Raw genomic sequence first — 20,656 nt, forward strand, 5'->3', positions numbered from 1 at the left:
GCAAAAAGTGGCCTGGACGTAAGACAGCAAAATCCTCCGGTGGTAAAGTGGTTAAAAATGGACAGTCTCGAGGCACCCTTTAAAAATGATGGACAGAGTTTTGAGGCACCCTATTCTAAATCATAAAAGCTATTCTAATAGATTTATATAATGCAGCAACATGCACGAGTCCAAGTAGGACACCCAACTTTAAAGGTGATTTATTGTTCCAAAGCAAATACACTTTTGCAAACTGGTACTGACTAGTAGTCCAATGTTTCTCTTCTTCCTCAGTTTTTCTCCATCACTCAGCTAATATGACCCCAACACTGATGAAGAGGGGTAGGGGAGGGTCAAACAAGGATGCTATACAGGCAACTGACATCCTCCTTGATGCCATTTGTCATTAGGACACCGGCAGCTAGAAGGTTGTATTGGTGCACAATAAAAACCTGTGGTTTTGTCTAAACAAAAGGCAGGCTTGCTCCATCTGCTGGCTTGTATACAATTTTTAGGCATTTTGCCAAGGCACCCCTGAAGAAACCTCAAGGCAAAAGACAGTATCTCTCCTGCGCTCGAGTGGTATGCGGGAAGGTAAGTGTTCTAGGTGTTTTTTGGCACAAATGAAGTGGTCTTGCTGCCCCTTCTCAGGACCGAGGCTATCCAAAGAGCACTACAAGAAAACGTCAAGAGAAGGGCGCACCGACCTTGTGCATTACCACTAAAAAGTTTATTAAAATCAAGAAGGGTAGCGTACAATATACTCACAAACATAGGATATGTACAAGCATGTAGGAAATGGAAACCGCTTGCTTCCAGAACACTTCTCTACTGCTGTATAGCATGATGACGTCCTCAATACTTGGTATGGCTTACACGTTTCGAGGGAGGACCCTCTTCCTCAGAGCCAAAATTGCCACTCAATTTTGGCTCTGAGGAAGAGGGTCCTCCCTCGAAACGCGTAAGCCATACCAGGTTGAGGACACCATCACGCTATCCAACAAAACCTCAAGGCACCCTGGTTGAAGAAGGCTGGTCCAGAGTATTGCAGGAAACCAGATTAAAGGTGATTCAATGCTAAACTATGTTACCCACAGCTAGGAACACTTTCAATCTTTCAAAAGAAAGTTCCAGTTTAATCTTGGGTTGAGATCTATAATGAACTCTCCCGCAAATCAAAGGATGAGGACCGCCTCCTTTTGGTGTTCGAACTTGGTAACAGATGGGTGCTTGTAGTGACTATAATGTGTGTCACGGTAAAGGGATGTGTGGTCACCGTGTCGCCTTGAGAAAGGGACCCTGAATGGCCCCTAAAACGATCGCCTACTGAGATATTGCACTATAAACTTATTGTATATGTTAGTAATGGAAAGCTAGTGACATACCATTGTTTTATTATCTATAAATGAAAATTATTAGAGTGACCCTTTAACGTGTGGGAAAGTTTAGTTCTCCATGACTGTGTGAAAGGTATGGGAGAGGGACATGCTCCACAAGTGCCTGCAACTGCATTACATTACCCGTACATTCTCATACATATCAATAATATAATGAGCACAAATGCAAAAGAGAATAAAATGTACAAAGATTGTGTCCATAGCAACCAATCAGATTCCAATTGTCATTTCTGCTGTCCAGCTTTGAAAATTACCCAAAAATGTGTATAGGCTGCTATTAGAAACACACATTCTTCATACAGAAGTACCCAAAAATTAGAAAGAAAAACATAAAAGAAATAATCGTTACATAATGATTGCAGAGGATTACCTGCAACTTGTACTGCTCCATGGCATCTTCCAAAGCAGACAGGAAATCTCGATTTTCATCTTCCAGCTTCTGAATTTTACTTCTCAGATCTTCAATGCATTTGTCTTTCTCTATTCCACCTGGGCACTCAAAGCTCAGTGATCCCTACCATTAGGATAAACAGCAGGTTAACAAGCAAAGAAATTACAATACTACTATAGAAATGTGTTGGTCAATCTCTGACCTTGGAAATTACAAACAATGGGGCTGATTTACTAAAACCGGCGAGTGCAAAATCTGGTGCAGCTGTGCATAGTAGCCAATCAGCATCTAACTTCAGCTTGTTCCATTTAGTTTTGATAAAAAAAAAAAAAAGGAAACCGATTGGTCTCTATGCAGAGCTTCATCAGATTTTGAACTCTCCAGTTTTAGTAAATCCATCCCATTGCATCCCAAAATAAATAAATCAGGATACTTTTAGATCAGTGGTTCTTAACCTGGGTTCCGTCTCGCGGGTTCGGCGGAGGTCAAGACACACACCCGATTCATATGATTCGTGATGACATGCCCCGCTCATCCCCCCGAGAAAATATTACTGATTGTGAGGCCGAGCGCACTCCGGGAAATCAGAGCTGCGGTCGGGACAACTTACAGCCATTACACATAGACGCTTGACGCTCCGCCCCTGTACCTCCCCCAGCAGGTTTCCAGCCTATCTCCTGCAGGCTGCTTGAGTGGGCTGGATGGGGATGTACCTGACCACAGAGATGGCGCCCGCCTGGAAGAGGGAAGTGTGAGCAGCTGAGCAGAGGGAGCCGAGTGAATGTTCCTGGAGGTTAGCTCAGCTAGCTGTACATGGTGGATTCGTTTACAAGCACCTCTATGCTAAGTCTGCTGAGTTACTGCAGCTTAGCATGGAGGTGCTGTTAGCTGACAAATGGAAATGCATGTCCTTTTCATTTAGCTCAATAAAGCATTGTGAATGCCCCCTGGTGTGGGCCCTCCTGATACCCCATGGTATGCCCTCCCAACACCTCCCCCCCAGTGTGTGCCCTCCTGATACCCCATGGTATGCCCTCCCAACACCTCCCCCCAGTGTGTGCCCTCCTGACACCCCATGGTATGCCCTCCCAACCCCCCCTCCCCCAGTGTGTGCCCTCCTGACACCTCCCCCCAGTGTGTTCCCTCCTGATACCCCATGGTATGCCCTCCCAACACCTCCCCCCCAGTGTGTGCCCTCCTGATACCCCATGGTATGCCCTCCCAACACCTCCCCCCCAGTGTGTGCCCTCCTGATACCCCATGGTATGCCCTCCCAACACCTCCCCCCAGTGTGTGCCCTCCTGACACCCCATGGTATGCCCTCCCAACCCCCCCTCCCCCAGTGTGTGCCCTCCTGACACCTCCCCCCAGTGTGTTCCCTCCTGATACCCCATGGTATGCCCTCCCAACACCTCCTCCCCAGTGTGTGCCCTCCCGACACCCCATGGTATGCCCTCCCAACCCCCCCTCCCCCAGTGTGCCCTCCTGACACCTCCCCCCAGTGTGTTCCCTCCTGACACCCCATGGTATGCCCTCCCAACCCCCCCCTCCCCCAGTGTGTGCCCTCCTGACACCTCCCCCCAGTGTGTTCCCTCCTGATACCCCATGGTATGCCCTCCCAACACCTCTCTCCCAGTGTGTGCCCTCCTGACACCCCATGGTATGCCCTCCCAACCCCCCCTCCCCCAGTGTGTGCCCTCCTGACACCTCCCCCCAGTGTGTTCCCTCCTGACACCCCATGGTATGCCCTCCCAATCCCCCCTCCCCCAGTGTGTGCCCTCCTGACACCTCCCCCCAGTGTGTGCCCTCCTGACACCCCATGGTATGCCGCACTGTCACACTGATTTGCAGTAAATATTCATTATTATGTTTTTGTTTTTGTGTGAAAATCAAGTTTTAATGGTTTTGTTCTTTGTTCTTAATGGTTTTGTTCATTTTGTGCACCTATGTATAATAAATATATACCTAAATATATACCTATGTTTTGAATTTGAAAAAATCATATTTTATTTTTCCAATTAAGAAGGGTTCGGTGAATGCGCATATGAAACTGGTGGGGTTCAGTACCTCCAACAAGGTTAAGAACCACTGCTTTAGATATTGGATGACTGCTGACTAATATGTTTTTTTTTTTTTTTTTTTATTAGAGATGCACCAAATTTCGGCCCCTGAAACATATTAGCCCAAAATGGTGTTATCTGCATTTTGTCGATAAGAGAAAAAGGTGCCGATAATGGCGCCGACTCTATTGTGCTTATGGTGTGTTTTTCATAGGTCACATGACTCAAAAACCACATCAAAAACCTAACACAGGTGCGTCATTTATATGTTCTTGCTGCATTTTGAATGCATTTCAAACCAGAAGGTGCATTTTTGGTGCGTTTTTTTTTTTATAACGGAACAAAATTGCAGCAAGCATGATTTTTAACACCACAACAGAAGCGCAACGGACATACATAGAATTTGAAGGGATGCATTTTACTGGAGCTTTTCTTGTGCTAAAGGTGCCAATATTGGCCAACAATAAATTCATATTCATTTAAATTCATGATATTAATATAAAAGTTAAATATAACACAATCATATATAAAAAATTATATATTTTTTTAAAACTGTAATTTTTGGTTTTACGCAAAAGTGCATCCTGCGTTTTCAGCCCCAAAATTTCGGTGCACCTCTAGTTTTTTGGGGGAAGGTGCTGATCGATGATTTGCATGTCTGTAGGCATCTTAGCACATACCCCTAGATCATGGTTTCTTAACCACCCCCCTACTGGTTGCTGTATTAAAACTTCTTCTAGGGGGAGCCGTTATTCTGAGAGGCTGTAATTTTGTCCAAGAGCAAAACAGTGGGTGATACAGCACACCCGATAAATGTTTTAAACTGTATATTACTGCAATCTGAGATTTAACCTATAAACCTCCTCGTAATGCAGGGCTCAACAAAACCCAGGTGCCAGGTTGCAATAGCGACTGGAAATCGCATCCTGGCGGCTGGGTTTCACCGCAGCATTGGTTGGGATCCCCACATGTGGCCCTCTCACGGGTGCGCGGGCTGGCTGATAATTGGGGCAGCGGCTTTGTGGCCTGCTGAAGTGGGATACACGCTTCTATGTGCAAACTGGCGCCCTCTGGTGGACGGTACTGTGATGAGCACGGCTTGCTCTCACTGTCCGCCCACCTCCCACATCATCTTCCCAGGTTGACAGCTGGGCTTGATAGGTCAACCTTTCCTTACTGCTGCTGAGTGGACGGGGAGTGCCGTCTATCAGTGCCACTTCATCTGTGCCTATCAGTAGTCACATAAAAGTGCATTCAAATTATAGTGCATAAATAAATATCCTTAAACAGTGTAAAAATCTACTGTATATATTTCCTTTTGAAAAAAAAAAAATATATATATATATATATATTTTAAATGATTCAATGTCCGTGAAAAAAAAGGTTACAGTCCCATACATCAGAAACCTTTTCAGTAATTGCCTCTGATCACCACAGTGCCCGTCACCCCACTTTTGGGTGTCTTCTCACCTGCTTGAATGGACCTCACTAATTAAAAGGCGGTCTATATGCTCTTTGCAGTTTTATAAGTGGCACCGCTCCCACTGGTTGTACATGCGAAATCCGTGCCTCTCAGCAGCATGTCAACCATATAGGAGGCAAGAGGAAAGAACCATAGTGCAAATCGCTAATAAAAAGTATTCATTTCCATATAAAAATCCACTGACATTTCAGCAGTAAAAAAACAAGCATTTCACAATACAATCCTCTGCATACACAGCTCCACCTAGCCCCAGCGTGATTACGTTACCACCCACCTTACGCGTAGCACCCAATGGGCTTTCTCAAAGGTTCAGGCTACCTATGTGCCTATCAGTGCCCATCAGCGCAGCCTCACCAGCGTCCCCTATCAGTGCCCATCAGTGCCACATGTCAGTGCAGCTTATCAGTGCCCCTAAACCCTGCACTCAGTATGTAGCACACCCCTAAACCCTGCACTCGGTATGTAACGCACCCCTAAACCCTGTACTCGGTATGTAACGCACCCCTAAACCCTGTGCTCGGTATGTAGCGCACCCCTGAACCCTGCGCTCAGTATGTAGCACACCCCTAAACCCTGCGCTCGGTATGTAACGCACCCCTAAACCCTGTACTCGGTATGTAACGCACCCCTAAACCCTGTGCTCGGTATGTAGCGCACCCCTGAACCCTGCGCTCAGTATGTAGCACACCCCTAAACCCTGCACTCAGTATGTAGCGCACCCCTAAACCCTGCGCTCGGTATGTAGCACACCCCTAAACCCTGCGCTTGGTATGTAGCACAACCCTAAAACCTGCGCTTGGTATGTAGAACAACCCTAAAACCTGCGCTTGGTATGTAGCACACCCCTAAACCCTGCGCTCTGTATGTAGCTCAACCCAAAACCCTGCACTCTGTATGTAGCACACTTCTCAACCCTACACTCTGTATGTGGTACACGCCTGTACTCTACACTGTGTACGTACTGCACTCCTGAACTGTGCACTATGTGCATAGGTCACTCCTGAAATTTAGTTTGATACCCCTGCTCTACACATTCATGTAGTCAGGAAAACAAACTATGCCACAGAGGCATCCAATGAGTATAAAGAATGAATGCATTTTAAGTAGGGATCGACCGATTATTGGTGGGGCCGATATTTACTTTTTTTTTCTTTTTTAAGTATCGGTCAGAAATTTGCCGATATTGCTTCAGAGTGATGCCTGCAGCTAGAGGTATCACCCCAATACCGTTTATGACAATCGACGGTTGGCTTTCTTGTAATAACAACCGATGCTGCTAATCAGCCGCTCGGCCGTTATTACAAGCAGTGGGAGGGGACATCCCCCTCCCCCCGCTGCCTTCCCTTGCTCCACCCGGGTCTCCCGTCCCACCGGAATCGGCTCTGATCAGGTCTCCAATGTAGTAACCTGGAAGCGATGTCATGACATCGCTTCCGGGTACTTGAGCCCTAAAGGTGCCAGAATTTAACAAAAAAAAAATGACAGTATTCAAAAACAGCCAAACTTGGTGTTTTGAATGCTTTTAAGTGCAGAGGAGGGATTTGGGCTCCATAAAGAGTACCTATCACTGCCTAGTACTGTCACAAGGGAGGTTTACATTCCTTGTGACAGCAATAAAGTGATTAAAAAAAAAAAAAAAGAAGGACAGTGTAAAAAAAAAAAAAAAAAAAAAAAAAAAACTTTAAATGTACAAAATAATCGGCTATCAGCCTGAAGGGAGGCCAGAAAAATTGGTAGTAGCCCTGAAAAAATGATATCGGTCGATCCATTATGTTAATGTTTAGGAATTACAAGTGACATATGCAGCTGGCACTAACTGCACATACATATGTTTGTATGCTGTATGCTCTTCTAATAATTTATACATATCTTCTTGACACAAAATTCAAACTAATGTATTTTTTTTCTGGTTCCTTGCATGTAAAGTTTTTTTCCTAATGAATATTTTCAATTAAAATCTACTTCCTCTCTCTTCCCCTGTTTATTTGGGAGCCACCAAAAAGTATGATATGTCAGTCCAACATGTGCTTTTAACACTCTCACAAGCAAGAGCAGTAGTGATGGAAAGAATTTTCAAAAAAGCAAATTAAAGCCAAACTCTGTGCAAATAAAAAAAAATCTCTCTTGTACTGGGGCTGTGCCAGCACTGCAAAGGTTAATTGCTCGTTTAGGTCTAGGGCAGTGATGGCGAACCTTGGCACCCCAGATGTTTTGGAACTACATTTCCCATGATTCTCAACTACACTGTAGAGTGCATGAGCATCATGGGAAATGTAGTTCCAAAACATCTGGGGTGCCAAGGTTCGCCATCACTGGTCTAGGGGAACAATAAGGCCTGTATCACACAGGTTCAGCTTGTAATAAAACACTGAACAGCAATCTTTGACATGACTGCCTTGCAGAGCTTTATTGAAGCTTTTCAAATATCAGTTTGTAAATATTGAACACATCCTAATGAGAGAGTGTTGATCGCCACTATAACCACTTAAGCCCCAGAAGATTTTACCCCCATTGCGACCAGGGTTTTGTTTGCGATTCGGCACTGCGTGACTTTAACGGACAATTGCGCAGTCGTGCGACGCTGTACCTAAAACAAATTTGACGTCCTTTTTTTCCCACAGAGCTTTCTTTTGGTGGTATTTGATCACCTGTGCGATTTTTTGATCATGCACTATAAACAAAAAAAGAGCGTCAATTTTGCAAAAATAACAATATTTTTCACATTTTTTTTTATATGAAATTCCCCCCAAAAAAATGTAAAAATCAAAATTTTTTTAACATTTTCGGCCAATTTGTTTTATGCTACATATGTTTGGTAAAAAAAAAAAAAAAAATATATCGCAAAAAGCGTATTTTAAAAATTGGTTTGCGCAAAAGTTATCGCGTTTGCTAACAAAGGGAAAGATTTTTGTCATTTTTGTGGTTTTTTTTTTTAATGCGTAATGGCGGTGATCTGCGACATTGGGGCGGACAGATCGGACCCTTGACTGACATTTGTGACACTTTTGGGGTTACCAGTGACATTTCTACAGTAATCAGTGCTATACATATGCACTGTTACTGTAAAATTACACTGGCAGTGAAGGGGTTAACTTTTTTTGAGAGGGAGGGGTTAAGTGTGTCGCTAGGGGCGTGATTCTAACTGTGATTGGCTGTGGCTTGAGGTGTAGGAACACTGATCAACGGTCCTACATAGTAGAACCGTATAATCACTATTCCTACACAGGGGAGAATGACAGGCGGCTTGTTTACACAAGCCGCCTGCCTTTCTCCCTCTGCACCGACGATCGCCGAGTGACCGGCGGACATCGGGTCCGCCGGTCACACGCGCGGGGGGGGGGGGTTTCCAGGGACGCTCGCTCCCTAGACCCTCACAGGCTAGCGACGTAGTACTACGTCGCTCTGCCTGTGAGGGGCTGACCGCCGCAGTAAATAGTCGTGCGGCGGTCGGCAAGCGGTTAAGCAAGCTGTTAGCAAGCATAAAAAGTGCTGAAGCCTGCCATCAGCTTTTTTAAAGGGGCAACCAGAACTCCCATTAGGATTTGTGTTCAGTGTTTACAAACTGGAGCTGAATGGTACTTTAAAAGCTTCAAAACCCTCTGAAAGCTGCGCATATGCTTTGTCATAGCTTGCTGTTTACACTGCTATTATACAAGTTGAAGCCCGTGTGAAACAGGCCTAAGAAGAGATAAACTTATCTGAACCTCTTCTCCCCCTTGCAGCTTGACAGGTCCCAGCAGCTTTTAACCGCTGTTCTCTAGTGTCCAAACGTCAAGACCATAGCACAGTCCATAGCAATAGCCCTGGACATTAAGACACTGAAGGACAGTCCAATGCCGCATCGTGGGGGGAGCACACCCAACCTGGGGAAAGGTTTCTCCTCTTCCCTGTCCAAAATGAGCTATTAACCCTTGCGGTGTGGGCACAAGGGATCATTTTTTTAATCTGGTTGAAGCTGGCCTTGAACGTATCTCCAAACCTGGTTTCAGAGGTAAGTTCAAATTTGCATTCAGGGGGTCTAAATTAGCAAAAGCATCAAATGATGAAAATAACTCTTTCAACTCAGATTTTTTTTTTATGTGCATGGTATGCATACTAAATAATGTGGAAGCCTAAAAGCGAACAACTACAGAATTTTTTTCCCCCAATGCAGTGGGGCTCATCTTTGTTTAAGGGTTCTAGAAAGCCGAGATATCTCGCTTAAACCTCCGATCCTCCCAGCATAAGATAGTCCCCCCTTTGGCTTCTGCCTCCCTGCAGTTCGGTGGTCTTGTGCGCTGGACTGTTCCTGCTGCTGCATTATGCCCAAAGGCCCCTTTCACACTGATGGACCAATCGGGTCCACCTGTCAGTTTTTCAGGCGGACCCAATCAGACCATTTATTGCTATCTAAGGAGCAGCCGATGTCAGCGGACATGTGTCCGGCAGAACTGATGGAATGACATTCGAAAAGAAATGGACAGGCGGTCCTTTTCCATCCGACAACCCATAGAGGACAGTGGACTGGTTGCAGAGTGGGCATGGACCTGTCATCTGCCTTCTCAGCTGGGATTAGCAGATAGATTCTTTGCTGAGCGGGCAGATCTGCTGGTGGACTCCACCAGTGTCAAAGGGGCCATAAACTGGCTCTGGAACTAAAGACATTAGGAATAATCCACTGCCGGACATGGGGGAGCGCCGTTTTCCGGAGGATCGAAGGATCAGGCGAGTATAGGTTCTGTGCTCACACTAGACAAAAAGAGCAGCTAACCCATGCAGTACAGGCACAGCCTCACTGCATGGGTACAAAAAATTTGGGCTGTAACATACCGTAATCAGGTATTTATTACTTTTCACAGATCTCACAGTACTCTTCACAAGTTTTCTTTCATCCAGAAGGACAGCACCAAAGTGTAAAAAGTAGCATTACTGTAACATTTTTTCTAAAGGGTATATTTACAGTGCCTTGCGAAAGTATTCGGCCCCCTTGAACTTTGCGAACTTTTGCCACATTTCAGGCTTCAAACATAAAGATATTAAAACAATACTTTATTGGCATAAAAGGTAATGCACTCACATGAGTGATAGGAAAGCAGGCTTTACAGCAAGTCATCCGATCCACTGCAGGGGAGGCAGGAGAGGTGTAGACAGCCCTGGGTCCTGGCTGTGTCAGTGGCTTCTGGCACTTCCTGGTGTCCTGTTGGCGTCACAGCTTCTCCCTCATCAAATCCGGTGGAAGCGGGGTGGTGCTAGCGTTCGAGGCATGCATGCCCCTTCGTCAGGCATTCGGGGGCATGCATGTGACAAAACGTTTTGCATTGTTGCCATAAAGTTTGATTTTGGTTTCATCTGACCAGAGCACCTTCTTCCACATGTTTGGTGTGTCTCCCAGGTGACTTGTGGCAAACTTTAAACGACACTTTTTATGGATATCTTTAAGAAATGGCTTTCTTCTTGCCACTCTTCCATAAAGGGCAGATTTGTGCAGTATACGACTGATTGTTGTCCTATGGACAGAGTCTCCCACCTCAGCTGTAGATCTCTGCAGTTCATCCAGAGTGATCATGGGCCTCTTGGCTGCATCTCTGATCAGTCTTCTCCTTGTATGAGCTGAAAGTTTAGAGGGACGGCCAGGTCTTCGTAGATTTGCAGTGGTCTGATACTCCTTCCATTTCAATATTATCGCTTGCACAGTGCTCCTTGGGATGTTTAAAGCTTGGGAAATCTTTTTGTATCCAAATCCGGCTTTAAACTTCTCCACAACAGTATCTCGGACCTGCCTGGTGTGTTCCTTGTTCTTCATGATGCTCTCTGCGCTTTACACGGACCTCTGAGACTATCACAGTGCAGGTGCATTTATACGGAGACTTGATTACACACAGGTGGATTCTATTTATCATCATTAGTCAATTAGGTCAACATTGGATCATTCAGAGATCCTCACTGAACTTCTGGAGAGAGTTTGCTGCACTGAAAGTAAAGGGGCTGAATCATTTTGCACGCCCAATTTTTCAGTTTTTTATTTGTTAACAAAGTTTGAAATATCCAATTAATTTCGTTCCAATTCACGATTGTGTCCCACTTGTTGTTGATTCTTCACAAAAAATTACAGTTTTATATCTTTATGTTTGAAGCCTGAAATGTGGCAAAAGGTCGCAAAGTTCAAGGGGGCCGAATACTTTCGCAAGGCACTGCATATATATATATATATATATATATATATATATATATATGTGAAAAAAGAAAGTGCGCTAGGTCTGTGATAAGCTGCTACCAGAAAAATAATGTGAAATGTCAAAATGGGTGGTGCGCTTTATCAATAAATGTGAATGCATTAACTGTGCATGAAACTGAATGTGCAAATCAATATACAAACATATATGGCACATATAATAAAATCAAAGTCCCAAAGATTTCTTGTTGAAAATCCAAATGAATATTCAGTGACTGATGTAAACAGATGGTGACAAATCAAAGGTAACAGTGATTCCCTCCACCTGTGTGAATTCCTCCTTACCGGACGGATAGAATAAGTGCTCCTCTATACAAATATAAACATATGATGTCTGTGCTCAAGCCCAAAAAAACGATCCGTGCTCACCACCGTGCATGCTTATAAGCCTGCTTGGCCCCTTACCAGATCGGTATGGAAAAAGCACTTTGCCACAACCTCCTGGACCACAATGGCTGTCTCTCAGAATGTCCAAGCAACCGTAGGGAGGACTCAGCAGGAAGATGGTATCATCCAACAATTGCATGTAAGAGAATGACCGCTATAGTGCATTACCTTTTAAAAACTTTTTATTAAAAGAAAGATACACTTACAAGTATGCGGATTAGACACAGCAAATAAATGTAGAGGAGCGATGAGGAATTCTAATGAGCCCGGGGTCCGGCTGTAGCTCAGATCCCGAGCGACGTCGTGACGGCACGCCTCCTGTCTAACGCGTTTCCACCGATTGGTTATCTTCAGAGATAGGAGGTTCCCGCGCGCCGTCACTTCCGTCCTTTTATTTTTAATGGAGCCGCGTCACTTCCGGTGTCAACAATGGAAGCTCCGGAAGTATCTCACGGCTCTCCATAGTTTAGAACTTGTCTAATCGTTCTATCTTCTCCAAAATGCGGATGTATATTATTGGGGTAGCGCCTACTTATGAGACAATTTATTCTCAACTGCAAAAGGAGTATTAAGATTGCTCATCCTGTATCGTCGCCACCTGTTAACTTCCGCTAGTGTGCATATATTTTAAGTAATGGCTAAAATTGTGATAAAAACTTTAAAAATGTGGGGGACAAATATATCCACTTCCACCTTACCAACTTCTATCAATGGATAAAATAAATGGCGTAAAATCCTATGCAAGCTGTTTTAGCACAGTGACACCGGAAGTGACCAGCATTCTACTTCCTTTCCAAGGGGACAACTGTTTTGCTTAATGCTTGTCTCTCAATGTACTACATAGACCACACGGTCTGAGATACATATATTGACCGGTATATATTACATAAGGTTCCATAAAAATATGTGTGAACACCATATAAATCTAATATAAAATGACAACAAACGGAATAAAATGGATAAAGGTACTAGATATCCAATGTGAATTGTGATAGAGGGAATATACTGGCTATGTGTTCAACTGTTATTGATATGCGAATTGATATCCCATTCTTTATTGTGGCCTCTCGGCCTGAAGCATTTCAATTCGTAAATCCAAAAAGTCTCGCGTCTCGAGATGGACCTTTCTAAATTACTGCCTCTCCAATGAGGGACATGTTTCTCAATAACAGTGATTTTAAGTTTCCTGGAATCTTTATTGTGACAATTGGCATCGTGTTGTGACACACTGTGCCCTGGGAAACCATTATGACTGTTGGTCAAATGCTCTCCAACACGTATGCTCGCTGTCCTTATGGTTCTGCCTACATATTGGAGGTTACATTCACATTGTAACAGGTAAATGACCCCTTTAGTATGACAAGAGATAAACTCTCTTATGGGATATTCCTTCCCTGTTACTGTGGAGGTGAATTTCTTTGTTTTCACTGTAGTTGCTTCAGTACATATCCTGCATCTTTTGAAAGGATAGAAGCCTTTCATATTCGGGAATACATCTGTCTTGAGCGGTCTCTCGACAGGGTTTGGGGCTATTAGTTCTTTCAGATTAGTCCCCTTCCTAAAGATGATTTTTGGTTGGGTGGGCAAAGCTGGACCCAAGATTCTGTCCTCTTGTAAGACCCCCCAGTATTTCTTGAAGACATAGTTGAGCCATTTGTAATTACTAGAAAATTTGGTAGTAAATGCATATTCAAAGTGTGGAGAGATCCCTTTAGTTTTCTGTTTATACTCCACAAGGCTCTTTTGCTCCATTGGAGTGACTTTTCAATTTCTTCATTCAACTCTGAAACATCGTATCCTTTTTCAACAAATCTCTGTTTGAGAGTGCCCACTTGTTGTTGAAAATCTCCTTGTTCTGTACAATTCATTCTAATCCTCCTAAACTGGCTGCTCGGTACCGATTTAAGCCAGTTGGGATGATGGCAACTATCCTTGGCTATGAAGCCGTTCCTATCTGTGGGCTTGAAAAATGATCGGATGGCAAAGCCCGAATCTTTCCGATAGATGACCAAGTCCAAGAAATTAATGGAGGTATTACTGTATTGGTAGGTAAACCTGATGCCCCAACTGTTGCAATTCAAGTTGTCCATGAAACTCTTAAGAGAGCCTACGTCACCCTTCCATACCAACAGTGCATCATCGATGTACCTCCTCCAAATGACTAATTCCTTGGCTCGATTGGAAAATATGTTGCGATCTTCCCAAAGAGCCATGAACAGGTTGGCTAAACTTGGGGCGAATTTGGCTCCCATGGCCACACCTGTTTTCAACAAGAAATCTTTGGGACTTTGATTTTATTATATGTGCCATATATGTTTGTACAGTAAAACCTTGGTTTGAGAGTAACTTGGTTTAAGAGCGCTTTGCAAGACAAGCAAAATTTTCAAATAAATTTTGACTTGATATACAAGCGATGTCTTGATATACAAGTAGGCTCAAGTCACAGCTGACTATAAAAGAGAAGAGAGGCGCCTCTAAGTGTTGCAATATGGTTAAATTTAATGAAGGTTCAACATTTAGCAACTCACATGGTTGATGATTGGAACAGGCACATCTAAGGATGCAGGCATCCAGGCTAAAACTGTCCACATAGACCATCCTCCGCACCGCCATCTACGTCATCCCTTCCATGCTGCCCTTCGCTTTCAGATCGCTTTACTGCAGGGTGGTCTTCCCGGTCAGGATTACAGACCGGCAGCCGGCGGTGCAGAAGATAGTCTATGTGGACAGCTTTACCCCGGATGCCTGCATACTTAGATGTGCCTGTTTTATTCATCAACCATGTGAGTTGCTAAATGTTGTACCTTCATTAAATGGAACCATATTGCTACACTTAGAGGCGCCTCTCTTCTCTTTGATACTCTGTAGGCTCCTGCTGGATTTTGCTTCTAATCCCCTTGTGGAAGCGGCTATTTGTGGATGGACATTTTATGGTTATATAACCTATCGCAATGCTATAATCTTTTTATATGGACTATAAACTGAAGGATTTATGAATAAATGGTTGTGGAACGAATCATCTGAGTTTCCATTATTTCTTATGGGGAAATTCGCTTTGATATAAGAGTGCTTTGGATTACAAACATGTTTCCGGAACGAATTATAATATATAATAATCCAAGGTTTTACTGTATATTGATTTGCACATTCAGTTTCATGCACAGTTAATGCATTCACATTTATTGATAAAGCGCACCACCCATTTTGACATTATATATATATATATATATATATATATATATATATATCTCAATTCACCCCCTCACGATCTTAAAACAGCATGTTCTCGATTCTTACAGAGCTGGTCTTACTCACAGCTGTCCAAAAAAAAAAGCCTCTGGCAAATATTTATCAACATTGTTAAGGCTGCTAGACAACTATAAACAATGTTTTACAATGTATCTTTTCATTCTTTTAGATCAAAAGAATCTGTAAGAGAGGGCAGTTTAACCTCTCAGCCCCGGTTCACACTTGTGCGTGTGCGGGGTTCGCATGTAATGTCGGAGCGCACTGCTCTGACATTTCATGCGATCGGCTGTGCGGTGCGAGTTTAGCCATACAGTTTGTATGGCTAAATTCGCACCAAATACGCACAGGGACCCTTTTTTCTAGCCGCATCAGGATCGGATCGCACAGCGGTTCACACTTGTGCGATCCGATCCTGTGCGAACTGCACGATCGCACTGCGATATGCGATCAAACTGGGGGTGTCGTTAAGATTACATTGACACCCCCAGCGTATCGCATATGGCAGTGTGAACTGCCGGGGGTGCGTGTGCGAAGCGGGAACAGGCTGCGCATTCGCAGCCTTCCCGCATCGCATTAATGTGAACCGAGGCTTAGGGCCGGGTCACACTTGTGCGATGCGGGAAGGCTGCGAATACGCAGCCTGTTCCCGCATCGCATCCGCACAAGAGGCAGTTCACACTGCCATTCACATTGCCAATTAAATGTTAACGACACCCCCAGTTTGATCGCATATCGCAGTGCGATCTGACAGTTCGCACAGGATCGGATCGCACAAGTGTGAACCACTGTGCGATCCGATCCTGATGCGGCTGAAAAAATGCCTCCTGTGAGTCTTTGGTGCGGGTGCAGTGCGAATTTCAGCCATACAAAGTGTATGGCTGAATTTGCATCCGCACAGGAGATCGCATGTGATGAAGGAGCAGTGCGCTTTCTGAATTACATGCGATCTCCGCAGCCGCACATATGTGAACCGGCACTTAAAGACTAAGCCTTTTTCTGACACTTGTTGCTTACAAGTTAAAATCAGTATTTTTTGCTAGAAAATGACTTAGAACCACCAAACATTATATATATATATTTTTTATATATTTGTTTTTTTTCTTTAGCAGAGACCCTAGAGCAGTGATGGCAAACCTTGGCACCCCAGATGTTTTGGAACTACATTTCCCATGATGCTCATGCACTCTGCAGTGTGTTGAGCATCATGGGAAATGTAGTTCCAAAACATCTGGGGTGTCAAGGTTCGCCATCACTGCCCTAGAGAATATAATGGCGATCATTGCAATCTTTTATGTCACACTGTATTAGCGCAGAAGTCTTTCAAATGCAGTTTTTTGTGAAAAAAATACACTTTAATGAATTAAAAAAAAATTAAAAACAGTAAAAAGTTAGCCCAATTTTTTTGTATAATGTAAAAGATATTATGCTGAGAATCGTGATCTTTATTCTAAGCAAACAAACTAGGATTCTCATTTTATCCAGAATCATGCAGCTCTACTATATGGGTGTGTGTGTGTGTGTGTATATATATATATATATATATATACACACACACACATACATACATACATACATACACACACACACACACACACACACACACACACATAATTCTTGTTTAGAATATCATTTAAAAAGACACAGGGGCATGGTGGCCTCTAGAAGGCCTTTATGACCCTCAATACATGTCTAGAATTCTGTAACCAGAAGAAAGCAGAATGCAGTTACAGAAAGTGATCACATAAAATTGTAACCACTTTACGACCGTAGATTTACTGCGGCACTCTGTAGACCTACGTCGCTCGGCCACGAGCCTGTAGGGGGCGAGCGCGCGCCACAGGCGGCACGCTCCCGCTCGTTCCCTGGGGAGCCAGCGCGTGCGACCGGCGGCTCCATTGGCCCCCGGCCACTCGCAATCTCCCGCAGGAGAGGAAGAAAGACGGCTGATGTAAACACAGCCGTCTGTCATTCTCCCTGAAGTAAGCTCACAGGCTATGTGATCCTGCTATATAGGATCGCATGTCTCTGTGGTTAATTCACTAGCCACGCCCCCTGACTGTTGCTGCCCCAGGCAGAGTGCATTTGGTATCACTCTGCTTGTCAATGCTAAACAGCAAGCATCGGCTTATGCGGCCACTCGCTTCCTCTACCGCTGGCTCCATTTACAACGCTGATGCTCTGGGATTGCGGGTCGGCAACCCACAATCTGGGCTTGTCCAACCTGCCATCCCAGAGTAGGAGGTTGTGGGCTACATCACAGGGCTCTGCGGGCCACATGCGGCCCCCGGTTAGGCACCCCTGGGTTAAAGCAATAATTTATTGCTGCAATAGAATTTAGTTTTATTTTCTGATCCATACCTTACTTTTAGTCTGCTTCCTGCTGAGCTCTGCAGTGGATTCCTCAACAGAGGAGCTTTCAATTCCACTGTCCAAACCAGATGCTGATGTAACTTCACTCCTCTCCTCTTCTACAGTACACATCCAATTCTTCACTCTTTGCATCTGAGCAGGCGAGAGGCCTCCTTCTGACAGAAGATCCATAAGAAGGAGATATCCCGTGTCTGTACATGTCCTGTAATGGGCACACTCAGCCATTAGCCTGGACACATGATCTTCTGTAGATCTCCGGGGAACAGACTTGGCTGGGTCAAACCTGTTGAGGATCCGAGTTTCTGAACGATGTCTCTGTTCTAGAGCTCGCTGCAGGGACTTTATCTGTTGCTGGAGGTCTTCCACTCGCTCCGCTTCTTTCTTGCAATTGATAGTTGCTTTGTTCTTTATGTTCTGTGCTCGGTTGGCATAATTAAGTGTATTCAGGGTTTCGTCAAAGTCGGAAGCTGAAGGGCTTATACAAGAGATCATAACAGTCTTGGCATTTCCTCCTAAGGAATCCTTCAAAATCCTATAAACAGAACAGCAAATTAAACAGTCAAAAAATCTATCAAATAAAAAAACACATTTCCAAAAGAATGGAAATATACTGGCAATATCCAAAACATTATAATTACCAATACATATTATGAAAAGATCTATATATTTTGACATACAATATATCTGTGGGAGGTACTAAATGCATGCAACAAAATATATGTAAAGCTAGGTCCACCTACGGCAGCCGCTTGAGTCATGTATAAAAAGGCACTGCTTATTAGGCCTTTTTTTATTTTTTTTTTTTTTTACTCAATAGGGCAGAGGGGTCCATTGATGGGTTTCATGGTGTCCAGATAAATAACATTTACAATAACAATACAGTAGTGGTGCACTGAAATTAAAATACCGGTCCCAAAACCGAAAATTAATGATGCACTTGGCCAAAAACCAAAATTGACAGTTTTACATTTTTTTTTTTTAATTTACCCATTGAACCCTGGATGATTTACAAACATTTTTTTGCGATACGGCACTGCGTTACTTTAAAGAGGTTGTAAACCCTTTTTTTTCTTTTTGACCCTGCAAGAGAAACACATAATGAGGTAGTATGCATCGCATACTAGCTCATTATGAAATACTTACCTTAGAACGAGCCCCCGCCGTGCCGCCCGCTTAGCTGGATGACAGGCGACATGTCCAGTCGCCCGTCTTCCGGGATCGCGGCATCCGGTCATCTGATTGGCCGGAGCCACGGTGATGTCACTCCCACGCATGCGCGCGGGAGCCGACGGTCACGGCACGGGGCTCTGAAGGAACGGCACCAGCGGCTGTTCCTTCAGAGCACATGCGCCAGTGATGTCACTGGCGGCATGTAAGGTAAATATCTCCTAAACGGTGCATGTTTAGGATATATTTGCAGTACCTATAGGTAAGCCTTATCATAGGCTTACCTATAGGTACAACTTGCAGAGGAGGGTTTACTTCCTCTTTAAATGAAAATTGTGCAGTCAAGTGACACTGTACCCAAATAAAATGTATGTAATTTTTTCCCCACAAATAGAGCTTCCTTTTATTGGTATTTGATCACCACTGGGTTTTTTATTTTTTGTGCAATAAACAAAAAAAGACCTATAGTTTTGAAAAAAAACAAAAAAGTATTTTTTTTTAACTTTCTGCTATAAAACATATCCAAAAAAATAAATTATTAAAAAAAAAAAAATCGGATTTTTGTAAGATCTTACCGTAAAATCCTTTTCTCTTAGCTCATTGACAGACGTAGTCTTCTTGATTCACAAGAACTGGGTTATGTTGTCTCCGTAGGAGTAGGACTAGGCAGAAAAGAAAAAAAACGTTCTGGCTCCACCCTAGGGGCAGTCCCAGAGGGTATATCCTCCCTCTCTCTGCTACAAGGCATTAGTTCTTTCACAAAGCAGCAACAGAGAATTTAACCCAACCCAACTCAATGATAGAGGGGCGGGTACTACGTCTGTCAATGAGCTAAGAGAAAAGGATTTTACGGTAAGATCTTACAAAAATCCGATTTTCTCTGTCGCTCATTGACAGACGTAGTCTTCTTGATTCACAAGAACTGGGACATCCAGAAGCAGTGCCACAAATGAGGGGTGGGATTGACAGAAATCAAAATCCAATCTAGAAGGCCCAACCGGTGCCAAACTAGAAGTTTTTAAAGTTCATTATTTCATTATAAACAAAGAATGAGACTCAAATAAAAATTCCAACGGAAAAAAACCCTCGAGGTAGACCACTGGTCTCCTCAAAATGGCGGCCTGCAAAACCTTGCGGCCAAACGAGGCATCAGACGATGCCATTACATCAACTTTATAATGTTTTGTAAAGGTATGCACCGACGACCAGGTAGCCGCCTTGCACACCTGGACCACTGACGCCTGATGGCGAAAGGCCCATGACGCACTAAGTGCCCGAGTGGAGTGCGCCTTAACAGGGAACGGGGGCTCCCGACCCTTAATAGAATAAGCCTGTACCACCGTCTGTCTGATCCATTTGGAAATAGTCGCGGCAGATGCAGGCAACCCCTTTTTGGGTCCATCCGGGATCACAAAAAGTGAATCCATCTTGCGAAACGAGTCTGTCGTTTTCAAGTATACCCTGATCGCCCGGACCACATCCAAGGAGTGTAAAGCAAACTCCCGAGGATGACTGGGCTTAGGACACAGGGAAGGTAATACAATTTCTTCATTCAGATGAAATTCTGAAACCACTTTTGGTAGGAAGGATGGGTTCGGACGAAGAACCACCTTATCTCTATGAACCACCAGATATGGGGAACGACAAGATAAAGCGGCCAGTTCTGACACCCTGCGTGCAGAAGTAATAGCCACCAAGAAGTCCACCTTCTGGGACAACGTAGGTAGAGGAATCTCCCTAATATCTTCAAAGGGAGGTTTCTGAAGAACCGACAATACTAAATTAAGATCCCAGGGTGGTAACGGCGCGCGCACTGGCGGAGCCAGATGTCGCACCCCCTGGATGAAATTCCGCACCAAGGAATGAGTAGCCAAAGGCTTCTGAAAGAAGATAGCTAATGCTGAGACCTGACCCTTGATAGTAACTCAAGGCCAGTTTTTGCTCAACCCCTTGTCGCAGAAA

The 20,656-nt window shown here is 44.1% G+C and overlaps 1 protein-coding gene across 2 annotated transcripts in view; it reads right to left on the reverse strand.

Annotated features, from left to right (window-relative positions):
- Positions 1 to 20,656, reverse strand: part of KIF7 (kinesin family member 7) — a 107,617-nt gene that overhangs the window by 71,376 nt on the left and 15,585 nt on the right. For both annotated transcript variants that reach the window (XM_082253215.1, XM_082253214.1), the window contains exons 5-6: positions 17,516 to 18,059; positions 1,747 to 1,890 (exon numbers count right to left, since the gene is read on the reverse strand). In XM_082253215.1, coding sequence (XP_082109341.1) covers positions 1,747 to 1,890; positions 17,516 to 18,059 — 688 coding nt within the window. The remainder of the gene's footprint in view (positions 1 to 1,746; positions 1,891 to 17,515; positions 18,060 to 20,656) is intronic.

This window comes from Pelophylax lessonae (assembly GCF_965119305.1).
Source record: "Pelophylax lessonae genome assembly, chromosome: 4".
In the NCBI taxonomy this organism is placed as follows: domain Eukaryota; kingdom Metazoa; phylum Chordata; class Amphibia; order Anura; family Ranidae; genus Pelophylax; species Pelophylax lessonae.